A 25,539-nucleotide genomic window follows, 5' to 3' on the forward strand; every position below is an offset into this window, starting at 1 on the left:
CTTGGGATCCTGGAAGTCAGCAACCAAGAAGTAGTATCTGAACCAAAAATTCGTGAAGAATACTGTTGGGGTACTAGCTTTAACAAAAGAAACAGTTCAGATTACTTTAAAAGCTCATTTGTATAGAGTGTTTTTTATTGTTTTTAATCAGTAAATTTCTTTGTGCTTCTATTATTAATTTTAGAAAGAAAGAGCTTTTTAATACTTAATGCTGTCCAACAGTGTATTTTAGTGAATACTGAGTGTTTAGTAGTAAAAAACAGAGGCTAAATTACTGCAAGTAGTGATATGGAAAGGATTCCTGCTGCGAGAGAGACACTGAACTACGTAATCTCCCAAGCCCGTTTCTGTCTTTCTATATGGTCTTATTATTACCTCTTCATCAATGACAAAAGAATAGATAGCAGGAGTGTTCTCAAACTTTACTGCATGTTAGAATTACCAGAGAGCTTTTAAAAATGCCAATGCCCAAGCTATACTCAGTATCAATCAAATTAGAATATCTGGGACCAAGGCACCATTTTTGAAAGTTTCTGAGACGATTCCAGTATGATTGCAAATTTGAAAAGACATGATCTGGAATGTTTACCAACCTAGTAACCATTAAATAAGGAAATTAGAATTGCAGAGGTGGCATTGATTTAAAAGCTTTTGTAATGTATCTTGAATGGTCAAGGAACCTAGATGCTATTGGAAGAAATTGAGAAATAGCTTTAAATTTACTTGAGATGATTGAGAAGAGAATGTTCCTTTACAAGCACACCTTCAACTTCTTTCTCTTTCTCTCAAAAACCTGTAGGTGTATTTCTTACAGTGTCGTAGGGATTTTGGTTTGCTTCATCTAGAGCAGACTGAAAAGGAGTGTCTGAATCAGCTTGCCAGGGTGACTCACATGGCAGCAAGGTAACCTTTCCCTCTTCCTTAATGCATCTTAATTTTAGAGATGTTAGCAAGTGTCTCCATGGTTGAATATAATCTGTGATGTGTTTTACATATGTGACATCAGAGTTCTTAAAGAAGCTCTTGTGGGTTTTTTGGGTTTTTTTTCATTTTTTTCCCCCTGAAATTCCTTTTACCAGAAGCTCTTGTTGTTGTTGTTGTTGTTGTTGTTGTTGTTGTTGTTGTTGTTGTTTAAACCTCAAAAGTCATTAGTTACTTTGATGCTTGTACTTGGCTGCTTCTGCTGAAGCACTGAGTAGTCTACTGAGTACTATATACAATAATAGCTGCTGAAAGATTTTTTCCCTTCCTCTGTAGTGAAGTAGATCAAAAGTCTCAGAGACATACGTGAACACCAGATACTTATGAAACAAGGTGGATTCTAATTGGAAGACTTTTTTTCTAATTGGTTTCCTTTGTAATGCCTGATTTTAAACACCTACGGAATATGTTGAGGGAAACATCAGTATTAACACCTAAATCGTATGTTAAAGGTAGTTTTCTGCTGTGCTTTTATAGTAATTATAGAGTAATTTTCAAATATTGAACAGGTTGCATGAAATTCTCCTTAAATTTATAATCTCATGGGGTACACCAAACTTAAAGAATTAATTAAATTAGAATCTCTGGGACCCAGGCATCATTATTTTTAAATCATTATTATTTTAATAATCAGCATTGTTCTTTCATTCTAAAGAATCAGAGTCTTTGATGTTTAGCTAGATTATCAGGATATACTGATGTGCACTCAAGTCAGGGAAGTACTGTTGTAAATGATCAGTCTATTTTTGCTTGCTGGAAGAAGAAAGAGTGCTCTATACATTAGGATATTATGGAACTTCTTTGTATGAGATTATGTTAGTGATAACTTGTTCAGCTCTTACAAAATTGTTGGGCTGGGTGATACTGGCGTGGGATGTTATAATGGATAGAACCTTTTAAAAGGCCATATGAAATCTCTTTTCTAGAGATAATAGACCCTAACAACTTCAAAGTTGTTCCTACTTTTGTTAAGTCATTTGGTAGGCATGAGTTGATAAAACTATTGTTTGTGCAATTTATGTACTATATAAAGGCAGCAACCTCATTCGTACTCAAATAGGAGGTATTTCTAATTTATCCTACCAGAGACAGTATCTTTTTCTAATTTGCAAAGGAGCCATATAGGCCAACCATGGCTTTTTGATGTCAGAGTTAATGTGAAGATAGTCCAAAACTTGCTTCCAACATGGGTCAACATTTTAGAGAACACTGCTGTATTAGATTACTAAGGCTTTCCTGCTTCATTGGAAAGATTCCTTACAAAGGTTTTATAATATATACTAAAAATACATCATCAAGATAGAAAAAAACTTGTTCTGGAAGCATCAATTTTATTTGCTCATGAAAAATGAATTTTTTATTACTGTTTTTGTTATTATTTTTAGTAACAAACCTGTCCATACCTCTTTATGTCCATTTGAAGTAATTGTTGGTGATGGGGGTAATTTTGTTTTTTGTTGACATGTATGCTAGAAAGCGTGATAGACATGTTTGGAAACCTAAGTGTTATAAAAAGAAAGAGCTTTCTTTTGTGTCTCCTTTTCTACAACAGCAACCTAGAATCACTTCAATTAAAGGCTGCGGTAGACAGTTGGAATGCCATTGTGGCAGATGTTAGAAACAAGATTGCATTCCTCAGGGTAAGTCCTGAAGTATATTTGGAGAAACTTGGCTTAATGTTATAGGTGGTGTAAAGTTAGAAGACATATTAGTAGAAAATTTTAAGGAAGAACATATTTTCCATTTTGGTTATAAAAGTTTATGCCTTCACTTTGAGATTACTTCCATGTGGTTGGTTGTAGATAACATCCTAGACTCATACGTGTAGTCTTTTATATCCTTAGTCAAGAAAATAAACTCAAAAATTGTGCCCTCACACCTAGCTTTCCTAGAATTTCAAAGCTAACAGTGCCCCAATCAAAACTAAATGTTTTGGCCAGGCACAGTGGCTCATGCCTATAATCCCGGCATTTTGGGAGCCAAGGCAAGAGGATCACTTGAGCCAGGTGCTCACAGTTATGGTGAATTATGATCATGCCACTGTACTACAGCCTGGACAATAGAGTGAGACTCTGTCTCTAAAACAAAAATTGGAATAAAAACTAAATGTTTTAATGTGGTCTGAGTAATAATGTGTTTACAGAATAAAAAGGAAAATCAAGTAGGCCTGTATTTGTTTTCAATCTAACTTTTTATGTAATTATTCCATAATGCAAAATAGTAAATTCCTAAGTACTGGTGTAGGACCATGCTACAGGTAATCTAAAGACATAATCCACTGAATATTTATTAATTGATTTTGTTTTAGAATCTTTTTATATTTATATACTAAGGTTGATAGATAATGTTGATTTTTTTGTGATTTCACAACACTATCAGCAAAAAAAAAAGCATTGTCATTCAATTGTGAAGTGCCAAAGCAACTGGATATTTGTCCAACTCCCTTGGGGGTTTTCACTGTTTCTCTCCAAACTCTTTCTTACTCAGTCTTTAGTGATGCTTGGCGTTTCTGTTGGGTTTATTCAAAATTTTTGCCTCAAAAGACCTGCCCCATGTTTTCTTCCAAGCACATGTCCTCCATGCAGAAGTTTCTAAATGTTTTGTTTTATAAGACTTTCCTTCCCAGTTCCTACACGTTCTTTACAAAATAATATGGTAAGCAAAAGTGGGGACAATGCCAAAAAATGTTGAAAATGTGTTGTTAAACTTCCAGGTTGGAGTTTTTGTCAGAATCCAAGAGAATAAAATGTATATGGAGCTAGAACAAGCTAGAGTTACAGATTGTGAGATAAACACAATGTAGAATTTCATAAGTAATCTCTAAAATTTTTCCTTCAGTTTTTAAAATGAACATTTGCAAGTAGTTTAACTGCTTGTTACAAATATATTTTTTCCTGTTTTTTAGCCAGTATAATATTTATAGCTTCTTGAATCTTAAGTCTCTTTTTTTATTTGTATCAGTGGTTCCTATTTTAGAGCTGAAAATGTTGGAAGCACTGAGGAATTATCACAAGAATCTGTGAATTATCTGTGTCTCTGTTTCTTATTAACCAATAACGACTCCTAAAAATACAACTGTTTACATGTGGGGATGGTCTATAGAATTTTTTTTTTTTTTTGGTCAGAACCTGTTTTTATATTATTTCTGACAGGTTGGCAACCACTCTTTTATGTTGTATTATTCAAAACTACATCAGATATTCCCATATGCTGTCTCTTTAAAGTTGGTTGTTCTCTAAAGTATTTTTAGTCTTCTTCTACCAGACACAGTACAATGAACAAATAAACAAAGTCAAGCAAGGATTTGCCTTGAGTACCTTGCCTCCAGTCCAGCTTCCTCCTCCACCACCCAGTCCTGAGATACTGGTAAGAAATACAACATTTTGAATAATTGCCCTTTTCATTTTGACAAAATGGTAAGGGCTGTGAAACACTGAATATGCAGTATGTTTAACATGTGTTCAAAATGGAATAGGCACATATTGTGAGTATCACTTGTAATTATGACCATACCTTCGAGTCACCAGATGATATAATTAGATGGGTGAGGCCTATACAATAGGTTGTATCACTGGATTTTAGTGAAGCATTTGATATACATAGAGTAATGTTTTCTCATTCACCCTATTTCACCTACCTTGTGGGAGCTAAATAATGAATACTCAGACTTCCCAGTGTCCTCATGTTACCACTAGATCAGAGGTCCCCAACCTCTGGGCCATGGACCAGTGCACAGCAGGAGGTGAGCAGTGGGTGAACAAGCAAAACTTTATCTGTATGTACAGCTGCTCCCCATTGCTCACATTACCACCTGAGCTCTGCATCCTGTCAAATCAGCTGCAGCACTAGATTCTCACAGGAGTGTGAACCATATTGTGAACTGTGCATGTGAAGGATCTAGGTTATGTGCTCCTTGTGAGAATCTAATGCCTGGTCATCTGTCACTGTCTCCCATCACCCCCAGATGGGACTATCTAGTTGCAGAAAAACAAGCTTGGGGCTCCCACTAATTCTACATTATAGTGAGTTATATAATTATTTTATTATATATTACAATGTAATAATACTAGAAATAAAGTGCACAATAAATGTAATGTGCTTGAATTCTCCCAAAACCATCTCCACTCCCCAGTTCTTGAAAAAATTATCTTCCATGAAAGCAGTCCCTGGTGCCGAAAAGATTGGGGACCGCTGCACGAGATGACTGAAACATCTCAATGTAATACCCTGCATGGCTGGGCCTCACCTCTGCATTTCTACTTTAGACTTTCTTTTTGTGAAGTTTTATATTCTATTCTACCTTCAACAGCAAGGACAGCTTCCACTTCTGCCCCTTCTCTGCTTGTTGTTAGGGGCCAGTGGATCTTAATCAGATAAACTAATCCCTGTCCTGTATGTCTGGGAAGCATAGCACCCTAACCCAGTAAATTCACACAGCTTTCCAAAAGACCTTTTAAGAGGGTGTCATTGGATGACAATTTTTATTATCTTAAGAGATCTGGCAGTAGGAAGAGAGGAAAAGTATAAGATATTTGGGGACAGATGACTTTGATATCACCACTCCTGCTTATAATAGAAACCTGAAAATGTTATTTCTCCTCATGGTTGAGTATAACAAAGAATTTAAAAATTATATAATTTGTATGGAGTTACACTGTTTCAAAAGCAGGATCTATAGCTAAAAGAATTATGGGATATACACCATGGGCTTTAGTTTAGAATGATAGTATTGCCTTTTATATTTTTGGTCAATTCAGTTTCTATAGGAACACTGGATTATGAGCATTATTATTCTAGGCTTGGATCATCATCATACCCAACTACTCTGATAAGCAATGTGTTCCAGAGAAATTCCAAAGATTCCCTGCAGTAACGCATATTTTTTTGTAGGATGTCTAAAAACACTGTACCTTCTGCCCACATTCAAAATATTGTCCTTAGATTGTAGTTAAATTCTTCAATGGCTCTTAACTATAAAATGGGTCCAGAGACTGTGAAGCTGTTGTTTGGAGTTTCCTGGAACCAGACCAGTATAAGCCTTGGCTGTCTGATACAAGTAATATTCTTTAGCTGACAAACATAGTCAAACCTTGACCTCCAGACCCTCCAGATCCTTTTATCCCTTTGGAGACTTTCTTATGTCTGACGTGTCTTACCCGGGTTTAGTTAAGTACAAAAACCTACTGGCAGTTAGGCTGTGTGGTAATTTATAAGCATCCTTTGCTAACATTCTGAGGGGTTCATCTGTATCTTTTGTGCTTCCTAATTAGGGTCACTGCTGTGCTTGATTAAGCTAACAGTTGTGTTAAAGTACAAGCATTGGTGACCACTGAGCATCAGAGGAGAGAGTTTGGGAGAAGAGCACCTAGAAACGTTACAGTGCTGTTTGCTGTAAATTGAGATGGTACATACAATGGAAGTACACTAATGAGGTCTGGGTTCAGATCCTAACTTTGTGAAGAGCTATGTTGATCTTGGGAAAAATCAGCTCTTCTAGACTTTTGCTTTCCCATCAGTGAATTAGGAAATTGTACTGGATGATCTGATCACTCAAGTCCCATCTATTTCTGGGATACTAGTGTTCTAAGGAGTGGTCACCAGACTTCCATAGTAGAGAATTCTATGAAAGTGTGGATTGTTCCCAGTTTAACCCAGTAATTCTATGTGTTTCATTGTATCTTGATTTTTGTAGCTTGGCTATTTAATCCTCAGAGAAGTGTTAGTACCATTAAAAAGATCATGCAATGGTTATTTAAAATACACAAATCAGTAAATATGATACATCATATCAACAGAAAGAAGGACAAAAACCATATGATCATTTCAATAGATGCAGAAAAAGCATTTGACAAAATTCAACGTCAGTTTATGATAAAAATTCTCAAAAAATTAGGTATAGGAGGTACATACCTCAACACAATAAAGGCCATATATGACAAACCCACAGCTAACATTATACTAAATGGGAAAAAGTTAGAAGTGTTTCCTCTGAGATCTGAAACAAGACAAGGATGCCCACTTTCACTGTTTCTATTAAAAATAGTACTAGAGGTCCTAGCCAGAGCAGTTAGGCAAGAGAAGGGAATAAAAGACATCCAAATTGGAAAGAAGGGAGTCAGATTGTCCCTTTTTGCAGACAAATGATCTTATATATAGAAAATCGCAAAGACTCCACTTAAAAACTCCTAAAACTAACAAATTTGGTAAAGACTCAGGATACAAAATCAACATACAAGAATCAATAGCATTTCTGTTTACTAATAGTGAACAGTCTGAAAAAGAAATTAAGAAAATCCCATTTACAATAGCTACAAAAAACAAAGATACCTGGGAATAAATGTAAACAAGGAGGAGAAAGTGATCTTTCTATCACTGAAAACTATCAAACATTGGTGAAAGAAGTTGAGGACACAAAGAAATGGAAAAATACATCATATTCATGGATAAGAAGAATTCAAGGAAATGCAAACCAAAATTACAAGGTATCAACTCTCTTTAGTTAGAATAGCTACTGGTACCAAAACAGATATATAGACCAATGGAACAAAACAGAAGCCTCAGAAATAACGCCACACATTTACAACCATCTGATCTTTGACAAACCTGACAACAACAAGCAATGGGGAAAAGATTCCCTATTTAATGAATGGTGTTGGGAAAACTGGCTAGCCATTTGCAGAAAAAACTGGACCCCTTCCTTACCCCTTATACAAAAATCAACTCAAGATGGATTAAAGACTTAAATGTAAGACCTAAAACCCTAAAACCCCTAGAAGAAAACCTAGGCAACACCATTCAGGACATAGGCATGGGCAAAGACTTCATGACTAAAACACCGAAAGCAATGGCAACAAAAGCCAAAACTGACAAATGGGATCTAATTAAAGAGCTTCTGCACAGCATCAGAGTGAACAGGCAACCTACAGAATAGGAGAAAATTTTTGCAATCTTATCCATCTGACAAAGGGCTTATGTCTAGAATCTACAAAGAACTTAAACAAATTTACAGGAAAAAAACAACCCCATCAAAAAGTGGGCAAAGGATATGAACAGACACTTCTCAAAAGAAGACATTTATGCGGCCAACAAACATACGAAAAAAAGCTCATCATCACTGGTTATTAGAGAAATGCAAATCAGAACCACAATGAGATACCATCTCATGCCAGTTAGAATGGCAATCATTAAAAAGTCAGGAAACAACAGATACTAGAGAGGATATGGAGAAATAGGAACACTTTTACACTGTTGGTGGGAGTGTAAATTAGTTCAACCATTGTGGAAGACAGTGTGATGATTCCTCAAGGGTCTAGAACCAGAAATACCATTTGACTCAGCAATCCCATTACTAGATATATACCTAAAGGATTGTAAATCATTCTACTATAACGACACATGCACACATATGTTTATTGCAGCCCTGTTCACAATAGCAAAGACTTGAAACCAACCCAAATGCCCATCAGTGATAAACTGGATAAAGAAAATGTGGCAAATATACACCATGGAATACTCTGCAGCCATAAAAAAGGATGTGTTCATATCCTTTGCAGGGACATGGATGAAGTTAGAAATCATCATTCTCAGCAAACTAACACAGGAACAGAAAACCAAACACTGCATGTTCTCACTCATAAGTGGGAGTTGAACAATGAGAACACATGGACACAGGGAGGGGAACATCACACACTGGGGCCTATCGGGGGGTGGGGGCTGGGGAGGGATAGCGTTAGGAGAAATACCTAATGTAGATGACGGGTTGATGGGTGCAGCAAACCACCATGGCACACGTATACCTATGAAACAAACCTGTACATTCTGCACATGTATCCCAGAACTTAAAGTATAATAATTAGAAAAAAAAAGAATAGCTATTATCAAAAAACAAATGATATCAAATGTTGGCGATGATGTGGAGAAAAGGGAACCCTTACACATTGTTGGTGGGAATGTAAATTAGCACAGCTATTATGGAATACAGTATCAAGGTTCCTCAAAAAATTAAAAATACAACTACCATATGCTCCAACAATCCTACTACTGGGTATAGTGGGAAAGGACATGAAGTCAAGTATCCTGAAGAGACACCTGCACTCCCATGTTCACTGCAGTATTATTTACCATTGCTAAGATATGGCATCTATTTAAGTGTCCATAAAGGTTGGATAAAGAAAATGTATATATACACAATGAAATACTACTTAGTCATAAAAAAGAATGAAATCCTGTCATTTGTGACAACATGGATGACCCTGGAGGACGTTATGTTAAGTTAAATAAGCCAGACACAGAAAGACAAATACTACCTGATCCCACGCATGTGGAATCTAAAACAGTTGGTCTCATAAAATTAATGAAAAAACAGTGGTTACCAGAGACTAGGGAGGATAGATGGAAGGCGAGCACAGGGAGAGGTTGGTTGGTCAATGGGTACAATTAGAAAGGAAGGATAAGTTCTGGCGTTCTATTAGTAAGATGATTATAGTTAACAGCAAGGTATTGTATATCTCAAAATGGCTGGAAGAGAGGATTTTGAATATTACCACCACAAAGAAATGACAAATGAAGTGATGAATATGCCAATTACCTTTTGATCGTTACACCATGTATACATGTATGAAAACATCACATTGTACCCCATAAAAATGTACAATTATGTGTCCATTGAAAATAAAAATAAAGTGTTAGGTAATAGTGGTTCTCAAACAGAGCAGGACTGTTGACTCAGTACCCACCATTCATTCATTTTTTTAAGACTTTACATGTAAAAAATTTGACACATATGTAAAAAATAGTATAATCAACCTCTTCAAACCCAGGAGCCAGCCTCAGCATTATCAACATATTGTCAGCCTTGTTATATGTCATTCCCTTTTTCCTCTCCACTGGAATATTTTAAAGCAAACCCCAGATATCATCCAATTTATCCATTTATGCTTTAGGATATATCCTAAAAGATGAGGAACTCTTACTGGATATAATCATAACACCATTCATTGTCTTACCTAAGAAAATTATAATTTTTAATATCCAGTTAGAATTTTTGTTTCCCAGTTGTTTAAAAAATCTATTTTTCTTACCTAGCAATCACATAATGTTCTTTTAAGATGTTAAAACTCAAATGCCAGTCCAGTCTATCCATTGTAAAGTTCCCCATTAATTTTTCACATGATATTTTTAGGATCATTACTTAGAGCTATGTTGCTGTTCCTCATTTTTTAAGTTCAGTAACAAATTGTTATTGAACTCCTGCTTTATGCTTAATGCCAGTAGTAGGGCTGGCATGTACTACATATCCAATAAATCTGCCCCCTTCTCTGCTCCAGCCAGCAAGGTATCTTTTCCACAGATAGCTGCTAAGAAGGTCTAGATTTCCATAACCCCCTGGGAAGTACGGTAATACCCACAAGCATATCTGCAAATCACTATAGCAGAGTTTATCTCCCAGGCCCATCTCACTTCCTCCTCCAGCTCTCCTTGGAGCTAAACATTAAGTCAAAATTTCATCAAGTATTACCTCCAATATAAAATATTTTCTATGGATAACTTTGGGTTGTTCTGTGAAATTTCTGAGTATCAATATTGCCCACCAACATGGATAACACTTCCTGAGAATCTCCTTTGCATAGTTCTATGTGATTGCAGTTGGGAGGGAACCTTAATGATTACCTTATCCAACCCTCTCATTTTATAGATTAGGAAATTGGTTTCCAAGGTTATTCAGCTACGTAGAGAGAAATGTGACGAGAAGCTATTTCTTTTCTGTCTTTGTCAATGCTGTTTTCAATATATCTCATTGCCCTTTGTTTTTCCAGTATTCATATGTTTCATTTTCTGACATACATTGTTTCTAATGTGCTTAGTATCTTGAGTTCAAATGAGTGTTCCCCCCGCCATATTGCTGTATGAATTTAGATGATTGCCTAAATAAATATATAAATATGTTGGGGGGTTTTTTTTATTATTGTTGATATTTTCTATTTTAGATGCAGCAGTTCTTAGGAAGACCCCTTGTGAAAGAATCTTTCTTTAGACCCATACTTACTGTTCCTCAAATGCCTGCAGTTTGCCCAGGAGTCGTCTCTGCAACTGGCCAACCTAGAGCCCCCCTGGTAAAAGCTTTCTTGGTGGAATAGATGTTAATTAGTTTTTTTTATTACTCTAGTGGACTTCCTGAATGAGTATCTTCATTTTGTTCATTCCTTTGATATGATAATGATGGGGGTGGTGGTGATAATTGAATGAATACTTCCTGTGAAGCACTGTGCTCAGGGTGTTACATATATTATTTAACTGATACTAGCTTAGTTTTGGGATACAAAGATAAATATGTTTTTATACTAGAGAATCCTTAAAATTATAGTATTGCTTCTGAAATAGGCAACAATGCAGGGTAAATTGACATTTTTAATAGATTTTTTTGGCATGGTTGTTGGGAAGATTGAAAAGCAAAGAAGCCAAGTCACAACAAACTAAATTATGGCACAAAGCTAAAGAAAAATTTTATTTCCACACACGTACACACACATAGTAGGACAGTATTTCAACTGTATCTATAAACAGACTATAAATAGCATCACCTTGGAACATAAACTGTAAAGTTATAAATCTTCCCAGCTACAAATAGCCAGATAAACTTTATCCAAACCTGAAGAAGGAACATATAAATTTGAAATTACCAGAATTATCAGTTGTAATCTTGGTGAAGGTAAACTTTTTTTTATTAAAGGAAAATCTTCCAAAAGAATGATGTTAGATGTAATTAATGAAAATTCTCTAATCTTGATTTTCCTATGAGTATAATTAGGTGCAATTAATTGTTTATTTTCTTTTCTGGTCCCCATATATTGCTAACTGTTTCCTTTTGAAATACATGGTCAGATGGACTCTGCTTATTATTGTCGAGGCTACCTGCCTATAAACAAATCTGTATATAGTCCTTAATATGTTAAATAAGTAACACATCTTTTTACTACCATGATATTACAGTGTTAACTCTTGCAATTTGCTTGCCCACCATTCTATAAGAAACTATGATAAAATTTTATTAAAAACATTAAAATACCTTAATCTCCTAATAAGATTACTTTCTGATTCCTGGGGTAAAGCTTGACATAGAAGCAAATTCAGATTTCTGGGAAATATTCTGCTTCCCCTCACTTCTTAGGCTCTGTACAAATTATTACAGTGACTGTTAGTAGTTGCTAGTTTTTCACGAATAATAACCTAATATTTGAAAATAACCCATTAGAGCCTTACGTAAAAGGTGAAAGTGGTCATAATTATCTTAGTAATCAGATGAGCAATCCAAAAATACTCTCTTATTATATTATTTAATTAGAATCTTAAGAAGGAACTACCATAAAATATGGAGAAAACTGATGGTTTCATGGCTGCATGTCACTACAACTTCTGCACCACTTTTGTCTACAACATTGATGAGACATTGGGCAGAGCAATTCTAGTAGTATTCCCATCTTTATTTGGTTGTTTGAAAAATGTAACTTTACTTTCTCGTTATAAAGGTATATATGCTAATCACAAAATGCAAATAATATAGAAATGTAAGCACATTAGAAAACAAAGTTACTGTGCAATTGATCCCTAAGAAATAATCACTTCTTACGCATTGTAATTTACAGACCTTTCTCCGTGTATACATATGCATTTAAAATTTTTTAATGTAAAAGGAAGTCGTATCATAAATACTGTGCCACAGACTTTTTAAAAAATCATATTTCATGCATATCTCTTATGCCCAGACATACAGTTCTATTTTAAAAAACTTGATTAGATGTGCCATAATATTCATTTCTCTATAGATGTAAGGTTTTTTTCAGTTTTCACTGTTAAAAGAGAAACAGCAGTAAACAGCCTTCATGTTTTTCTGTACATGTATGTAATTACTGAAGCAAGCATGTCCTATTTTAAAAATAAGTTTAAATATTTATAAACAGTTAGAAATATTGTTTGTATTAGTTAAGAGAAAAACCCTAAAAGGGATTGTGTATGCCAATATTCTTCTTCATTCTACCCTTTTCTTTGTCCTATTTTTAAAATAAGTTTAAAATAGTTACAAACAATTAGAAATATTAAGAGAAAAACTCTAAAAATTGAATGTGTATGCCAGTACTCTTCTTCATTGTACCCATTTTCTGAGGTATAGGAATGTCACTTCTTAATAATTAAACCTGATGGGCTATAGCTCTCTGCCTCTTACAGATGACTGGCATAGCCTGGGCTCTGCCAGCGCCTGTGGGAGACGCTGTGCCTCCCAGTGCAGGTCTGGGGAGTGATCCCTCCATCATGAATTGGGAGAGAATTACAGACAGGCTGAAAACTGCCTTTCCACAGCAAACCAGGTACCTTAGTTTTTATTTATTGGTGGGTACAGATCATATTCTCCAGTTTTCATAGCCATAATTGTGGCAATGAAACATTTCAGAGAAACATAACAAACAAAAAAAGTACAGATGTTTCCTTACCTTGACCTTGGTAAGGAAAAAGAAATTTACCAAGAAGAGACAGTGTTCAATGGTGAACCTCTTCATTAAAAAGTTACTTGTCTTAAATCATGAGAGAATAACTTTAAATTTAGGTATGCTCATTTACTGAAAGTACAACTAGATGTAAACTTACCCAATTTTAATGGCACTAACTGCCATTATTATCTTAACCTATCTCCAAAGTGAATTTTAAGTTGATTGTATGCTATATAAGCCCAAACATCTTTAGGATTTAATTTCCTAATTTCCTTAATTTTGAGGGTCCTTATATTTTCTTTGTTGGAGAACACACTAAAAATGCAAGAAATCATAATTTTACTGTGCTTTTCACAGTCTACCTTTAGTAGAAAGATATTTAATTATATTCCTACACAAATGAAGTTTCTTTTATCTCAACTCATATCTAAGAAAATAATTCTACTTTTCACAAGTATTTTTATTTCAATACAAACATTTAATATATATACTGGCACACTTCATTATTAAATTATAATTTTATAAATTTCATAATAGTGAATAGATAATAAAATAGAACTCTAGTACAGTTGTTATAAATATGTATAAAAACATTATAAATCAAAGGTAGTTGCATAAGGCTGATGACATGACACTTCATTTGGGAAACAAAAATATTTCATTCTACTTTGTCCCATCAAAACTGTAGATGCAGGCTTTGGGTCAATGGATCTTGGGAATTAAAAAGGAACATATCAATTAAAATAATTGTGGGTTCTTTCATTATATAATTAATGTGATTTTTAACCCTTGCTTTCCTGTTCTGTTTAATCTTTGTTTTCTGAGTTTTACAAAAGTACAACTATTAACACTGATAAAGAAGAGAGAAACCAATAGCAACATAGTTAAAAATAAATATGTTATCCTGAGCAAGAAACCACTTGAGAGATGGTATAAAGAACCCAATGCATAAATAAGTGGATAAACTTAATTTTCACCTAGTGAGCTCTCAAAAACGAAGTCTCTTTTTGGAAAGAAAATAAGTACTAAACTTTATCACTCATGAAAACGTTAAGTATCATTAATGAACACAATTAGGAGTTTTCCTTTTGATTTAAGATAAATGCAGATGGACCTGTGATCACTTTTTTAGATCAAAGACCTAAAGAGTCCTGTCTGTATGCTACATATCAATCATGCGATAGGATTTTATATCTCCTTTGGTGGGTACATCCTCAAAGGTACTAAGGAAAATCATTACGCCCTTTCCTTTCCTTGATCTCTTCCAGAAAGGAGCTTACAGATTTCTTACGGAAATTGAAGGATGCTCATGGAAAATCCTTGTCTGAACTGACATTTGATGAAATTGTTTGCAAGATTTCCCAGTTTATTGACCCCAAAAAGTCTCAGGTAAAATGTGAAAACAACCAAAAAACCTGTATCTCTCTGCCCTTAACTCTAGTAGTTAACTGTTTTAAATATCTCCATAACCTGTTCAGAAAATCAGTAACTTGTAATCATATTAAATCATCTATTAACAGTAAATAACAACTTCAACTTAGCAAATGATATCAGAAGTCTTTTTGAAATACCTGTTACCTAATCATTCTAGAATAAAACTGACCTCCTTGAAATTTGCTCTAGTTTCTTTGAATGAGTCTAAAGAGGGAGATATTTTCTTGAAAGATTTATTTTAATCAAAAGAATGTATAGAGTTATTTTTGTTTTTACCTAGCTCTGAGTATATAAGTATTGCCACCATTTTGTTCAAGATTTCTCACAAATCTGATTATTTACCCTTTTGCTAGTTCTTACTATACCCCGTTCTGTACTAATGTTTCAGCTCTTACTGTTTTAGGACAATTCTGAAAAAATAAACATTATGTTCTTATTTTCAGAGTCAAGGAAAATCAGTGTCAAATGTTAATTGTGTTTCACCTAGTCATTCTCCATCACAGCCTGATGCTGCCCAGCCCCCAAAACCAGCCTGGAGGCCACTCACTTCACAGGGTCCTGCCACATGGGAAGGAGCCAATAATCCGGTGAGACTGAAATTTTTGATTCTGAACACATTTAGATTTGGGAGAAAACAATGAGCTAAATTTAACATTTTCTGTATTTTCCCTAGGATGAGGAAGAGGAAGAAGAAGAGCCTTGTGTGATCTGTCATGAGAATCTGTCTCCAGAAAATCTTTCAGTTTTGCCTTGTGCTCACAAATTCCATGCTCAGGTAACACTTTAAATTTTCCCATTAATCAGCTAAATGAGATTCATACTGCCTTACTTATTAATTCATTTACATGTATCATTATCCATTGTTGTCTCACAAGTTCCACTGGGTATAACTCTGAGCTTTTGGGTACCACACAGAAACATTTATGCTTTTCCCATACATAGCCATGGATTGCATTGTGCTCTCTCAGATCTCCATCCACCCTACAGAAGAAGGGGACAATGTTGAGAGTCAGATGGTACACAGTAGGCAGTTCCTTCGAATAGAACTGGGACAAATGTCGATTGATGTGGTAGTTTAGTGGCAGAACTAGCAACAGCACCACTTGAAATTGACATGCTATAAATACCACATAGTGTCCTTTGTCCATAATTAATGACAGCCCCCTTTCATAAAGCATAAGATTTATCAGTCTCTTCAGGCTTCTATATTTGCTTTTGAAAGATACTCAGGCTTGAGTTTTGATGTTAGAAAAATGTGAGGCATGGTGGCTCACACCTGTAATCCCAGCACTTTAGGAGGCTGAGGCGGGTGGATCATGAGGTCAGGAGATCGAGACCATCCTGGCTAACACTGTGAAACCCCATCTCTACTAAAAATACAGAAACAAAATTAGCCGGGCGTGGTGGCGGGCGCCTGTAGTCCCAGCTGCTCAGGAGGCTGAGGCAGGAGAATGGTGTGAACCCAGGAGGTGGTGCTTGTAGTGAGCCGAGATCCACCCTGCACTGCAGCCTGGGTGATAGAGTGAGACTCCATCTCAAAAAAAGAAAAAAATGTGAGGTTGGCATGTCTTTTGTTGATTCTTGGCATTTATATAGATTAAATTCTGGTGTTAACTGCCACACAGTTGCTATTTGGTATATAATTAATGATCCAAGTCCTCTGTTGCAGAGATGTAATTTAACACAGGAAAAGGTAGTCATAGTAAAGAAAGGCTTTTCAGGGAAGTAAATAATAGCCAGTTCAGTCAAGCCATGTTTGTAAGACATCATTTCAAAGATATGATATGTGGTACCTGGTACAGAATTATATTTTGTATTTGCTCTAATATGAAGATACATCCACAAAATGCCTAATCCCAAAAGTTTTCTAGGAAAGATCCTTAGCCATTGACTTTCCCCTTTGAAGTTTATAAGGTTCTGACAATTTAGGAAATACATGTTTAACAAAACTTATCCTACTCTTTGCCATTGCCCACAAGTAGAAAGCATATGATTCATTCAGGTTATTTTTTATGACTATAGTTAGTGGGCCTATTATATATAGTGCTTATTATTAATCCTCTCTCATCTGACCTGGCCCTCCATTATTTATATACATAAAAATGATTTGTTTTTGGAGAGTCAGCATTCAAGCAAGTGACTTAACAGATAGTTCATAGCTGAAAATTACTGTCATTATCGCCAAAGAAAACAATCTGAGAAGTGTATTCATGATCTAGGGATTTTAACTGCAAACACCATAAGCATTTCATACCAGGTACTAGTGACTTTTGTATCATTAGTTATGACTTTTTCTGGATTATAAATGAGAACAGTATATAGTAAACCGAAGAATATAGCAAGTTTCTCCAATTTCCTTGTCAGGAAGGATTGCTAGTCATCTTGAAAATTGAGGTTGAAGGAAGCATTTCTAGTAGAATAAACTGGCTAAAAGGTATTGTGCAGTTACCACCTATTTTGTTCAGCAAACCACAGGGAAGGTGCCATGGTTGCAGCAATTGGTTTGACAATCCACAGGGTAAGGCTTTAAAGATCCACCAGAAGACATGTTGGTTGGTAACCCTGATGCATAGAGTGACAACTGCCTCTGCTAGGCTAAATCTGAGAGACTGACATAAATCTTTTTGCTCCTTAGTGCATTAGACCATGGTTGATGCAACAGGGGACATGTCCAACGTGCAGACTCCACGTTTTGCTACCAGAAGAATTCCCCGGTCACCCCAGCCGTCAGTTGCCCAAGATCTGATACAAGGTCGGGGTGTCTATGCAAAGGAAGCTCAGTTTTCTTTTATTATGAGCTGCTTGTTTGAGTGGTGTAAAACTATGTGCTCTTCAATATAGTGCTAAAGAAGCCAGCTAATTTTATCAAAGCAGCAGCCAAAGAAGTCAGGACAAATCTTCAGGACTTGTGAAATGAACTGAAAGAGCTTGAAGCAGATGGAATTTTAATAGTTACACTATATATGCTCTTATCTTAGTAGGTTTTTTTCTTGTAATGGAAACATAACTGTTAGTATATTTCTTAGGATGTTTTCTCTTGTCCTTTTAAATTCTTATTTCACTCATCCTTTACTCTCCCCTCAAGTATTCTACACTTTAATTTCCTGAAATAAATTTAAGGAAAAGGGAAATAGTAAAGAAGTAGGAATGGGTGCAGCACACCAGCATGGCACATGTATACACATGTAACTAACCTGCACATTGTGCACATGTACCCTAAAACTTAAAGTATAATAATAATAAAAGAAAAAAAAGTAAAAAAAAAAAAGAAGTGGATATTCACGGAGAGCTATGAGGGGAGATAAAAGGGTATGATCTAATGGTAAGAAACTGGGGAAACATAGCAAGTCATTTGTTCAGATTCTTCTCTGTGTCCCTGTGTCTCCAGAGATAAGGATGTCCTTCTCCTCCAGGTATACAGTGGGTACCTCTAGAATGAGGGTCTTATGACCTGCTTCCAGGGAAGGTCAGAGAATCCTTCCTAGGTTTTATGACCTGTTTCTGGGAAGAAGTGCAGGAGGAAAGTGAGTGAGACTTCCCTGCTTCTGCTGTTTTCTCAAACATCAAGATGCCATATTTTAGAGTAGCATGTCTTAAATCTCATCACCCGTCTCAGGTGCAGTTTCATGGCCATGAAGAAGACAGAAAGACCACTCATACCTGCATAAGTATTATCACAAACTTTCTTATCTTCTGTTTGTTCTCCTGAAAACCCATTTGTCTTTCCTAAACAAACCAATTTGTCCTTCCCATAGATGTCTTTCTCCCCCATTCCTTTCCCCTAATAAGTTAGGTATATAAGCCCCAAATTCTAACCACACTTTTCAGTTACTCATCACAGAACACTCCCACATGTGTGAACATTGCCCGCATAAATAAGCTCTTTTCTCTTACTAATGTCTTTTTTCAGTTTAATTTGCAGACTCCTATTGAAATAACGAAAGTTGGTAGAGGAAAAAGTTTTTTCTCCCCTACAAAGGCCAAGAACATTTTGGCTTTATATTTATATTTATATTATAATGTGAATTGATTATAATTATAATGTGAATTGATAGTAATATATATTTATATATTTTTTTCTGCCCCTGCTTGGCACATGACAGAACATGGGCATAGACAGACTGGCTATTGGTAATCCAGTCCTTGGAGATGATCAGGAGGCAGTACTCAATCCTACTTTCTTCTCTACAGCTTCCCATGTGCTAAAGAATTTACATGTCTGCCCACAGAAAGTGTACTCTGGCTTCTACACTAACATAAGCCCACGGAAATGAAACAGAAAGGGACAGTTCATATGTTTCTGAATAGATCCAGTTGAATAGTCTCATTCAATTTGAGACTGTTGAACAACAACTGTTGTTGTTCTACATACATTTAAAGTCAGAGCACATGTGTCACTGCTTATTTTTCTTACTTGACATATTCCCTGCATTTCCACGTCTGCCTGTCCTTTAGATAAACAGTAAAAGTTTCCCATGTGCCAGTATTTCTCAAATGGTTTACATCAGAATCACCTGGAGGACTTTTAAGCTAGATTGTTTGGTCCCATCCCAGGGATTCTGAATCAACAGGTTTGCAATGGGTCCAGATAGTTTACTTTTCCAACAAGTTTACTAACAAGTTTGCCAAGTTCCCCAAGTTTATTACCATTAGACCATACCTTTTTGTCCAATCATTTAAAACAAATTTTTATATAATAAGTTTTATTTGTATGTAATAAATTTTATTATATAAAAATAAGTTTTAATATATATTATATAAAAAGTTTTAATAAATACATAATATATTATTTAATACGATAAAATTTATATTAAATGAAATTTTATGCTGTTCTGTTGTCAATCTGTCTTTTGTTATCTTGCTGGTGTGCCTGTCATGTGAGGGACTGCAATCTGATATGCCTATTTTCCACAGTCAAAGCAATTACAAGAGAATTGTTACAATTACCCAGTTATGTCAAGAGATTTTTTTTTTAATTCACTAAGGTAGAGATAAGGAGAATGTATTAAAATAGGATATTTTAATTATAAATGCATGACTGGAGAGGGGGTATTGTTTTTGAATAAAATATGAGGTTATTTGCCATGACAAAAAAAAAAGTAGGAAACTCCCATGGAAATTTATGTTCCTTCTAACTTTTAAAACTACCTAAAAAATATAATTGATTTAAATTATATCTCAATATTCCCCATTCTTTTATATCCCCTTAAATAGGTACCCATGAAGAGATTATGAGCTACTTGAAGGTGGAGACCGTACGGTGGTGTGTTGGAGCTGGCTTGTAATGTCTTATGAGTGACAATCGTTAGTTTGAGGAATGTTGTGAGACAGTTGTCAAATTGTTGCTAGCTTGAAATCTGCGGCAATTGGAGTATTTACACCATAGAAATGCTGTAAGTGAAGACCTACCTTTCCCTTAAGAGCTAGTTGTTAAACGTTTACCAGCATACCACTGGACCTTGTCTAAAATTTCTTTGTGTTCCCAGTGTCTTGCCCAGTAGATACAAGATAAATATTGCCAGAATCAGATATCAGGAAGTAGTAAGAAAAGGAGTTAATATGCAAACTAAATCACTCGCTCAATTGAATAATTGAGATCTTCTGTTCCTTTGTTCCTTGGACCTCAATCATTTGCATTTTGGAGAAAATTTTTTCTGCTTTAAAAGTCTGTAATTTCAGCTTTTGTGTCGGGGAGAGGGAAAAACTATTTGTCTGTAGTTGCTTTTTGTGACAAAGTGAATACCCACTGGGCTAAGTTGCATATCTAAAGCTTGTCACTAAGAATTTTCATTTTTAGGGGTCAAAAACCTATTTTGAAAATAGTGTTGTGTGAATGTTGTAAGTGTTGTACATGTCTCTGGTTTCAGAATTAAAAGAATTCAGAGTTACCTTGCGAGATAAATGTTCTTTGCTTCGTATTCACAGTTTCACCTCCATTTAAATTTATGGGGAAGAATAAATGTTTCTGACTCAGAAACAATTTTGCCTCCATATTTCAGTGCAAATATATTTTGAAGTTACTTTTAAATATTTATTTAAAACCTCTGTTTCTGTGACTGTATGTTAAATGTATTCTTCTGTAATGAGAATAGACTGGAACATGTGAGGGAAAAATATCAAAAAAAGATGGCAGTCATCTAGACATGTAAAATGCCAAGAATGTCTTAGAATTGCACAATTTAGAATTTATAGAGCCTTTAATCACCTTGTCTAGCACCCTGTATTAGTCCATTTTCATGCTGCTGATAAAGACATACCTGAGATTGGGCAATTTACAAAAGAAAGAGGTTTAATGGACTTACAGTTCCACATGACTAAGGAGGCCTCACAATCATGGTGGAAGGCAAAGAGGAGCAAGTCACATCTTACATGGATGGCAGCAGACAAGGAGAGAGAGCTTGTGCAGGGAAACTCCCATTTTTAAACCCATCAGATCTCATGAGGCTTACTATCACGAGAACAGCATGGGAAAGACCTGCCCCCGTGATTAAATTATTTCCCATCAGGCCCCTCCCACAACATGGAATAATGGGAGATACAAGATATTTGGGTGGAGACACAGAGCCAAACCATATCACACCTTAAGGTCATGGTCATATAGCTAGTTATCTTGTAAAACCAATGTTTCTTAGTTCATACTTACAACTGCAATTTCACTTTCATTTAGAAAAGAATAAATGTTTCTTAATTGAACAACTATTTTATCTGTGTGTTTCATTATAAGCATATTCTGAAACTACTTGAAATCTTTACTTCAAATGTATCTTTCTGTTTAATTGGGCTTAAACTTTTTCTTCTGTTTTGAGAAACGTTAGGAAAATGGGAAGGAAAATATCCAAGAAGACAGTTATATAGACTTAGAAAATGCCACGATTGTTTTAAAATAACAGAATGCCAAAGTTCATTGGGTCCTTAGTGACATATAATTCATTCTCTTATTTTACAGGTATGTCGTACCCAATGTCACATGGCCAGATAGTGGCTAGGCCAGTCTCAGTACTTGAGGGTCCCTGATGCCTCATCACATGCTTTCTCCACAAACTCATGCTGTAATAGGGTATTGGTGTTGACTTGCCATGCTTAGCTCCAAGGATGGGGCCAGAGAACTTAATACAATAGTTGGTATATAGGGAGAATGTAGTAGGACAGTGCTCCAGGAAGTTATATTTAATTCTTTATGTGCTGAAGGTAATGGGATTATAGTTTTTGATGTATACTTTAACAGTAAAGACAATTGCAGGGGTAATTCTACCACACACAGTGATCACTGTCATGCCTGTGCCTACTGAGGGATGATCCAGAACACTCCACCCTGCTGAGAAATCCAGTGAGGACCAGAAAGCTCTTAAAGTGGAAATATTTCCATCAAAAACAATCTGAAAGTATCCAGTAATATCACTGCAGCTGCTGTTAGATGATATGTCTTAGATTTTCCTTCATATTTATTGTCCATGTGTGTAACATTTTATAGCTTCTATGGGACACCTTCAAATGTGTTTAGTACCTCATTTGATCCATGAATAACTCTGAGGTGAATGTTGTTATGCTTATTTTACAAATGATGAACCTGAGACTCAAGTAAGAGGGAAATAATTTGTCCAAAGTCATAGGTACAAAGTGGCATTCTGAGATTTGATTGGAGTCCCTTAGCTGGTATTCTCTTCATAGTTGCAGCCTCACTTTGGGTTGACTTCGTGCACACAAGAAATACAGTATTTTCTTCCTTTAAAAAAATTTTATGATAAATTTTATTTTATGATTAATTCAGGGAAGGTAGGCTTATATTTTACCAGATTCAAAGTTAGCAAGAACCACCTGCATTTATAAAATACTCCTGGAATACCTTATCTGTGAGCCTCATAGATAAGAATTCTAGGATCACAGTAATGTACTATTCTGGTTTATACCCAGATAAAAACAACAAATGAATACTAATTTATTATAAAGATACATAGTTTGATTTTCTTGAGTTGGCAGTTTTCAGTAACTAGTGCAGATGTGAACATGCTACTTAACAGAACTAATGGGCTCTTGTTCTTAATTATCCTGGACCACCATCACATTACATGATGTATTTATAACAATGCATATTCCAATAAGCTGTCTGGGAATCTCCATTTGGAGTAAGTACCACAGGTGTTCTGATGCGCATTATATTTTGAAAACAACTGCTATAGTAGAAAGCAGATTTCTCACTCAGATCTAGGTTTAGATTTTTGAATTCCATATCTAGCATATTGTATGATCATGAAGACATTACTTTTCTCAACCAGTTTCTTTTCTGGAAAATGGATAAAATGCTACTTGCCTGACTGTTTCATTTTAAATGAACATTTATTAGTTTTCTTTCCCAAAGTAGCAAATGAAATTTCCGTTAGTCATTCAATCTGTTTACACTTACTCCTTGATCATAAAGTTATTAAAGGTTTTTTATCTTCAACTATCCTTACTAAAGCAAAGAGAGGAAAATATAACCAGTAGTCCAACTTCTGTTTTCACATGGCCCCAAAAATGTTTGAGTGTTGTTTATTGCATAAAAAATATCACACTCTCATATTTCCTTGATCCATTTAAACTACGTGAACTTTAATAATTCCTAATACTGCCTAGCAAGGTTGAACAAACTGATAATGATCTAGGAGACTGAAAGTTTTGAAGATATGTAGGAAAGATATCTCCATTTGAGAGGCAAGGACATTAAAGAAGTGATTTGCTCAAGGTCATGCAATGTTTGAGTAGTAAGGTGATTCTAGACTCCTCACATCAAAATCAGTGTACTCTCCATGTGTTTATTGCAGCACTATTTACAATAGCAAAGACTTGGCAAACCCAAATGCCCATCAATGGCAGACTGCATAAAGAAAATGTGGCACATATACATCATGGAATACCATGCAGCCATAAAAAAATGAGTTCATGTCCTTTGCCAGGGACATGGATGAAGCTGGAAACCATCATTCTCAGCAAACTAACATAGGAACAGAAAACCAAACACCGCCTTTTCTCACTCATAAATGGGAGTTGAACAGTGAGAACACAAGGACACAGGGAGGGGAACATCACACACTGTGGCCTGTTGGAGGGTGGAGGGCAAGGGAAGGGAGAGCATTAGGACAAATACCTAATGCATGTGGGCCTTAAAAACTTAGATGACGGGTTGATAGGTGTAGCAAACCACCATGGCACATGAATACCTATGAAACAAACCTACACGTTCTGCACACGCCTCCCAGAACTTAAAGTAAAATAAAATAATCAGTGTACTCCCCACAACACCATTTTGCCTTAAAAAAAAAAAACAAATGAAACTATTTGAAAACCACTAAATTATTTCTCTGGGTAAATATGGAAGCAAAATAAGATTAAAATAGTCTTATCACAAGGAGACATTGTTCTAGCTCAGAATAAAGCTGAATTTACAATATTGTTACATCAACATTGATAGTATTTGATTAATACTTCAAAAGAGCAAAGACCAGATTCTTCATCTTTTCAATTTCAAACATTATGTTGGTGTTTAGAGCATATCTCCAGGGTTGTATCATTTTTTTTTAACCGTGAAATGTAACAACCACAATAAGGATTCTAACATCACAAGAACACACCTCCGCAGTATGAATAATCTCTGTCAGTGCACTAACTCGGCTCAGAGAAAATAGCAATGGTATAGGAAACTGTCACCATGGACCTTTGACATCTCCCTTGAAAATACTATGTGCCAAAAGGAAGGGCTAATTACAAGAAATAGTTGTAAAGTTTTGCATTATTCTAATCTAAGGTAAACTAAGTCCGAAGGCCTATGACAAGAGCCATTCCTCAGCAACTAAAGGTGAAATATTTCAAGTAAGAAGAGTAGATTGTTTTAATAAATTATGAACATATTCACAACATTATCAGATCATTACAAAATAAACCTAAACAGACATTCAAACCAATATTTATTTATTGGATATGTTTTTTAAAAGCCAGAAACTTTTAATTGTTAATTTTTGCATACATAATAGGTACATATATTTATGGGGTACATGAGATACTAAACATAGTCCTTTGTTTAAGCATGCAATGCATAATAATTTCATCATGGTAAATGGGTTATCCATCCTCTCAAGCATCTATCCTTTCTGTTACAAACAATCCAAATATACTCTTTTAGTTATATTAAAATGTAGTTATTATTGACTATAGTTGCCCTGTTTTGTTATCAAATACTAGGTCTTATTCATTCTCTCTATTTTTTGTACCCATTAACCATCCCCACTTTTTCCCCCACCAGATACCACATTACCCTTCCCAGCCTCTGGTAACCATCCTGCTACTCTCTATCTCTATGAATTCACTTGTTTTAATTTTTAGCCCCCACAAATAAGTGAGATCATGCAATGTTTGTTTTTCTATGCCTGGCTTATTTCACTCAACATAATGACCTCCAGTTCCACCCATGTTGTTGCAAATGACAGGATCTCATTCTTTTTTATAGTTCAACAATACTCCATTGTGTATATGCCACATTTTCTTTCTGCATTCATCTGTCGACGGACACTTAGGTTGCTTTCAAATCTTGGCTTTTGTGAACAGTGCTGCAACAAATATGGAAATGCAGATATCTCTTTAATATACTGATTTCTTTTTTTGTGGTATATAC

At 35.4% G+C, this 25,539-nt stretch overlaps 1 protein-coding gene across 5 annotated transcripts in view; it reads left to right on the top strand.

The window, feature by feature from the left end:
* The window catches only part of DZIP3 (DAZ interacting zinc finger protein 3), a 101,924-nt gene extending 81,139 nt beyond the window's left edge, over positions 1 to 20,785 (top strand). For 3 of the 5 annotated variants that reach the window (XM_019024280.4, XM_019024281.4, XM_055383531.2), the window contains exons 24-33: positions 800 to 903; positions 2,534 to 2,621; positions 4,246 to 4,347; positions 10,968 to 11,093; positions 13,204 to 13,343; positions 14,732 to 14,852; positions 15,341 to 15,484; positions 15,571 to 15,672; positions 17,533 to 17,649; positions 20,112 to 20,785. In XM_019024280.4, the coding sequence (XP_018879825.4) occupies positions 800 to 903; positions 2,534 to 2,621; positions 4,246 to 4,347; positions 10,968 to 11,093; positions 13,204 to 13,343; positions 14,732 to 14,852; positions 15,341 to 15,484; positions 15,571 to 15,672; positions 17,533 to 17,643 (1,038 nt within the window). In that variant the 3' untranslated portion in view covers positions 17,644 to 17,649; positions 20,112 to 20,785. Of the gene's footprint in view, positions 1 to 799; positions 904 to 2,533; positions 2,622 to 4,245; positions 4,348 to 10,967; positions 11,094 to 13,203; positions 13,344 to 14,731; positions 14,853 to 15,340; positions 15,485 to 15,570; positions 15,673 to 17,532; positions 17,650 to 20,111 lie in introns of those variants that run through there. The other 2 variants (XM_055383532.2, XM_063704006.1) reach the window with 2 other exon arrangements.
* The last annotated feature ends 4,754 nt before the right edge of the window (positions 20,786 to 25,539 follow it).

Source organism: Gorilla gorilla, chromosome 2 (genome assembly GCF_029281585.2).
Source record: "Gorilla gorilla gorilla isolate KB3781 chromosome 2, NHGRI_mGorGor1-v2.1_pri, whole genome shotgun sequence".
NCBI lineage: Eukaryota > Metazoa > Chordata > Mammalia > Primates > Hominidae > Gorilla > Gorilla gorilla.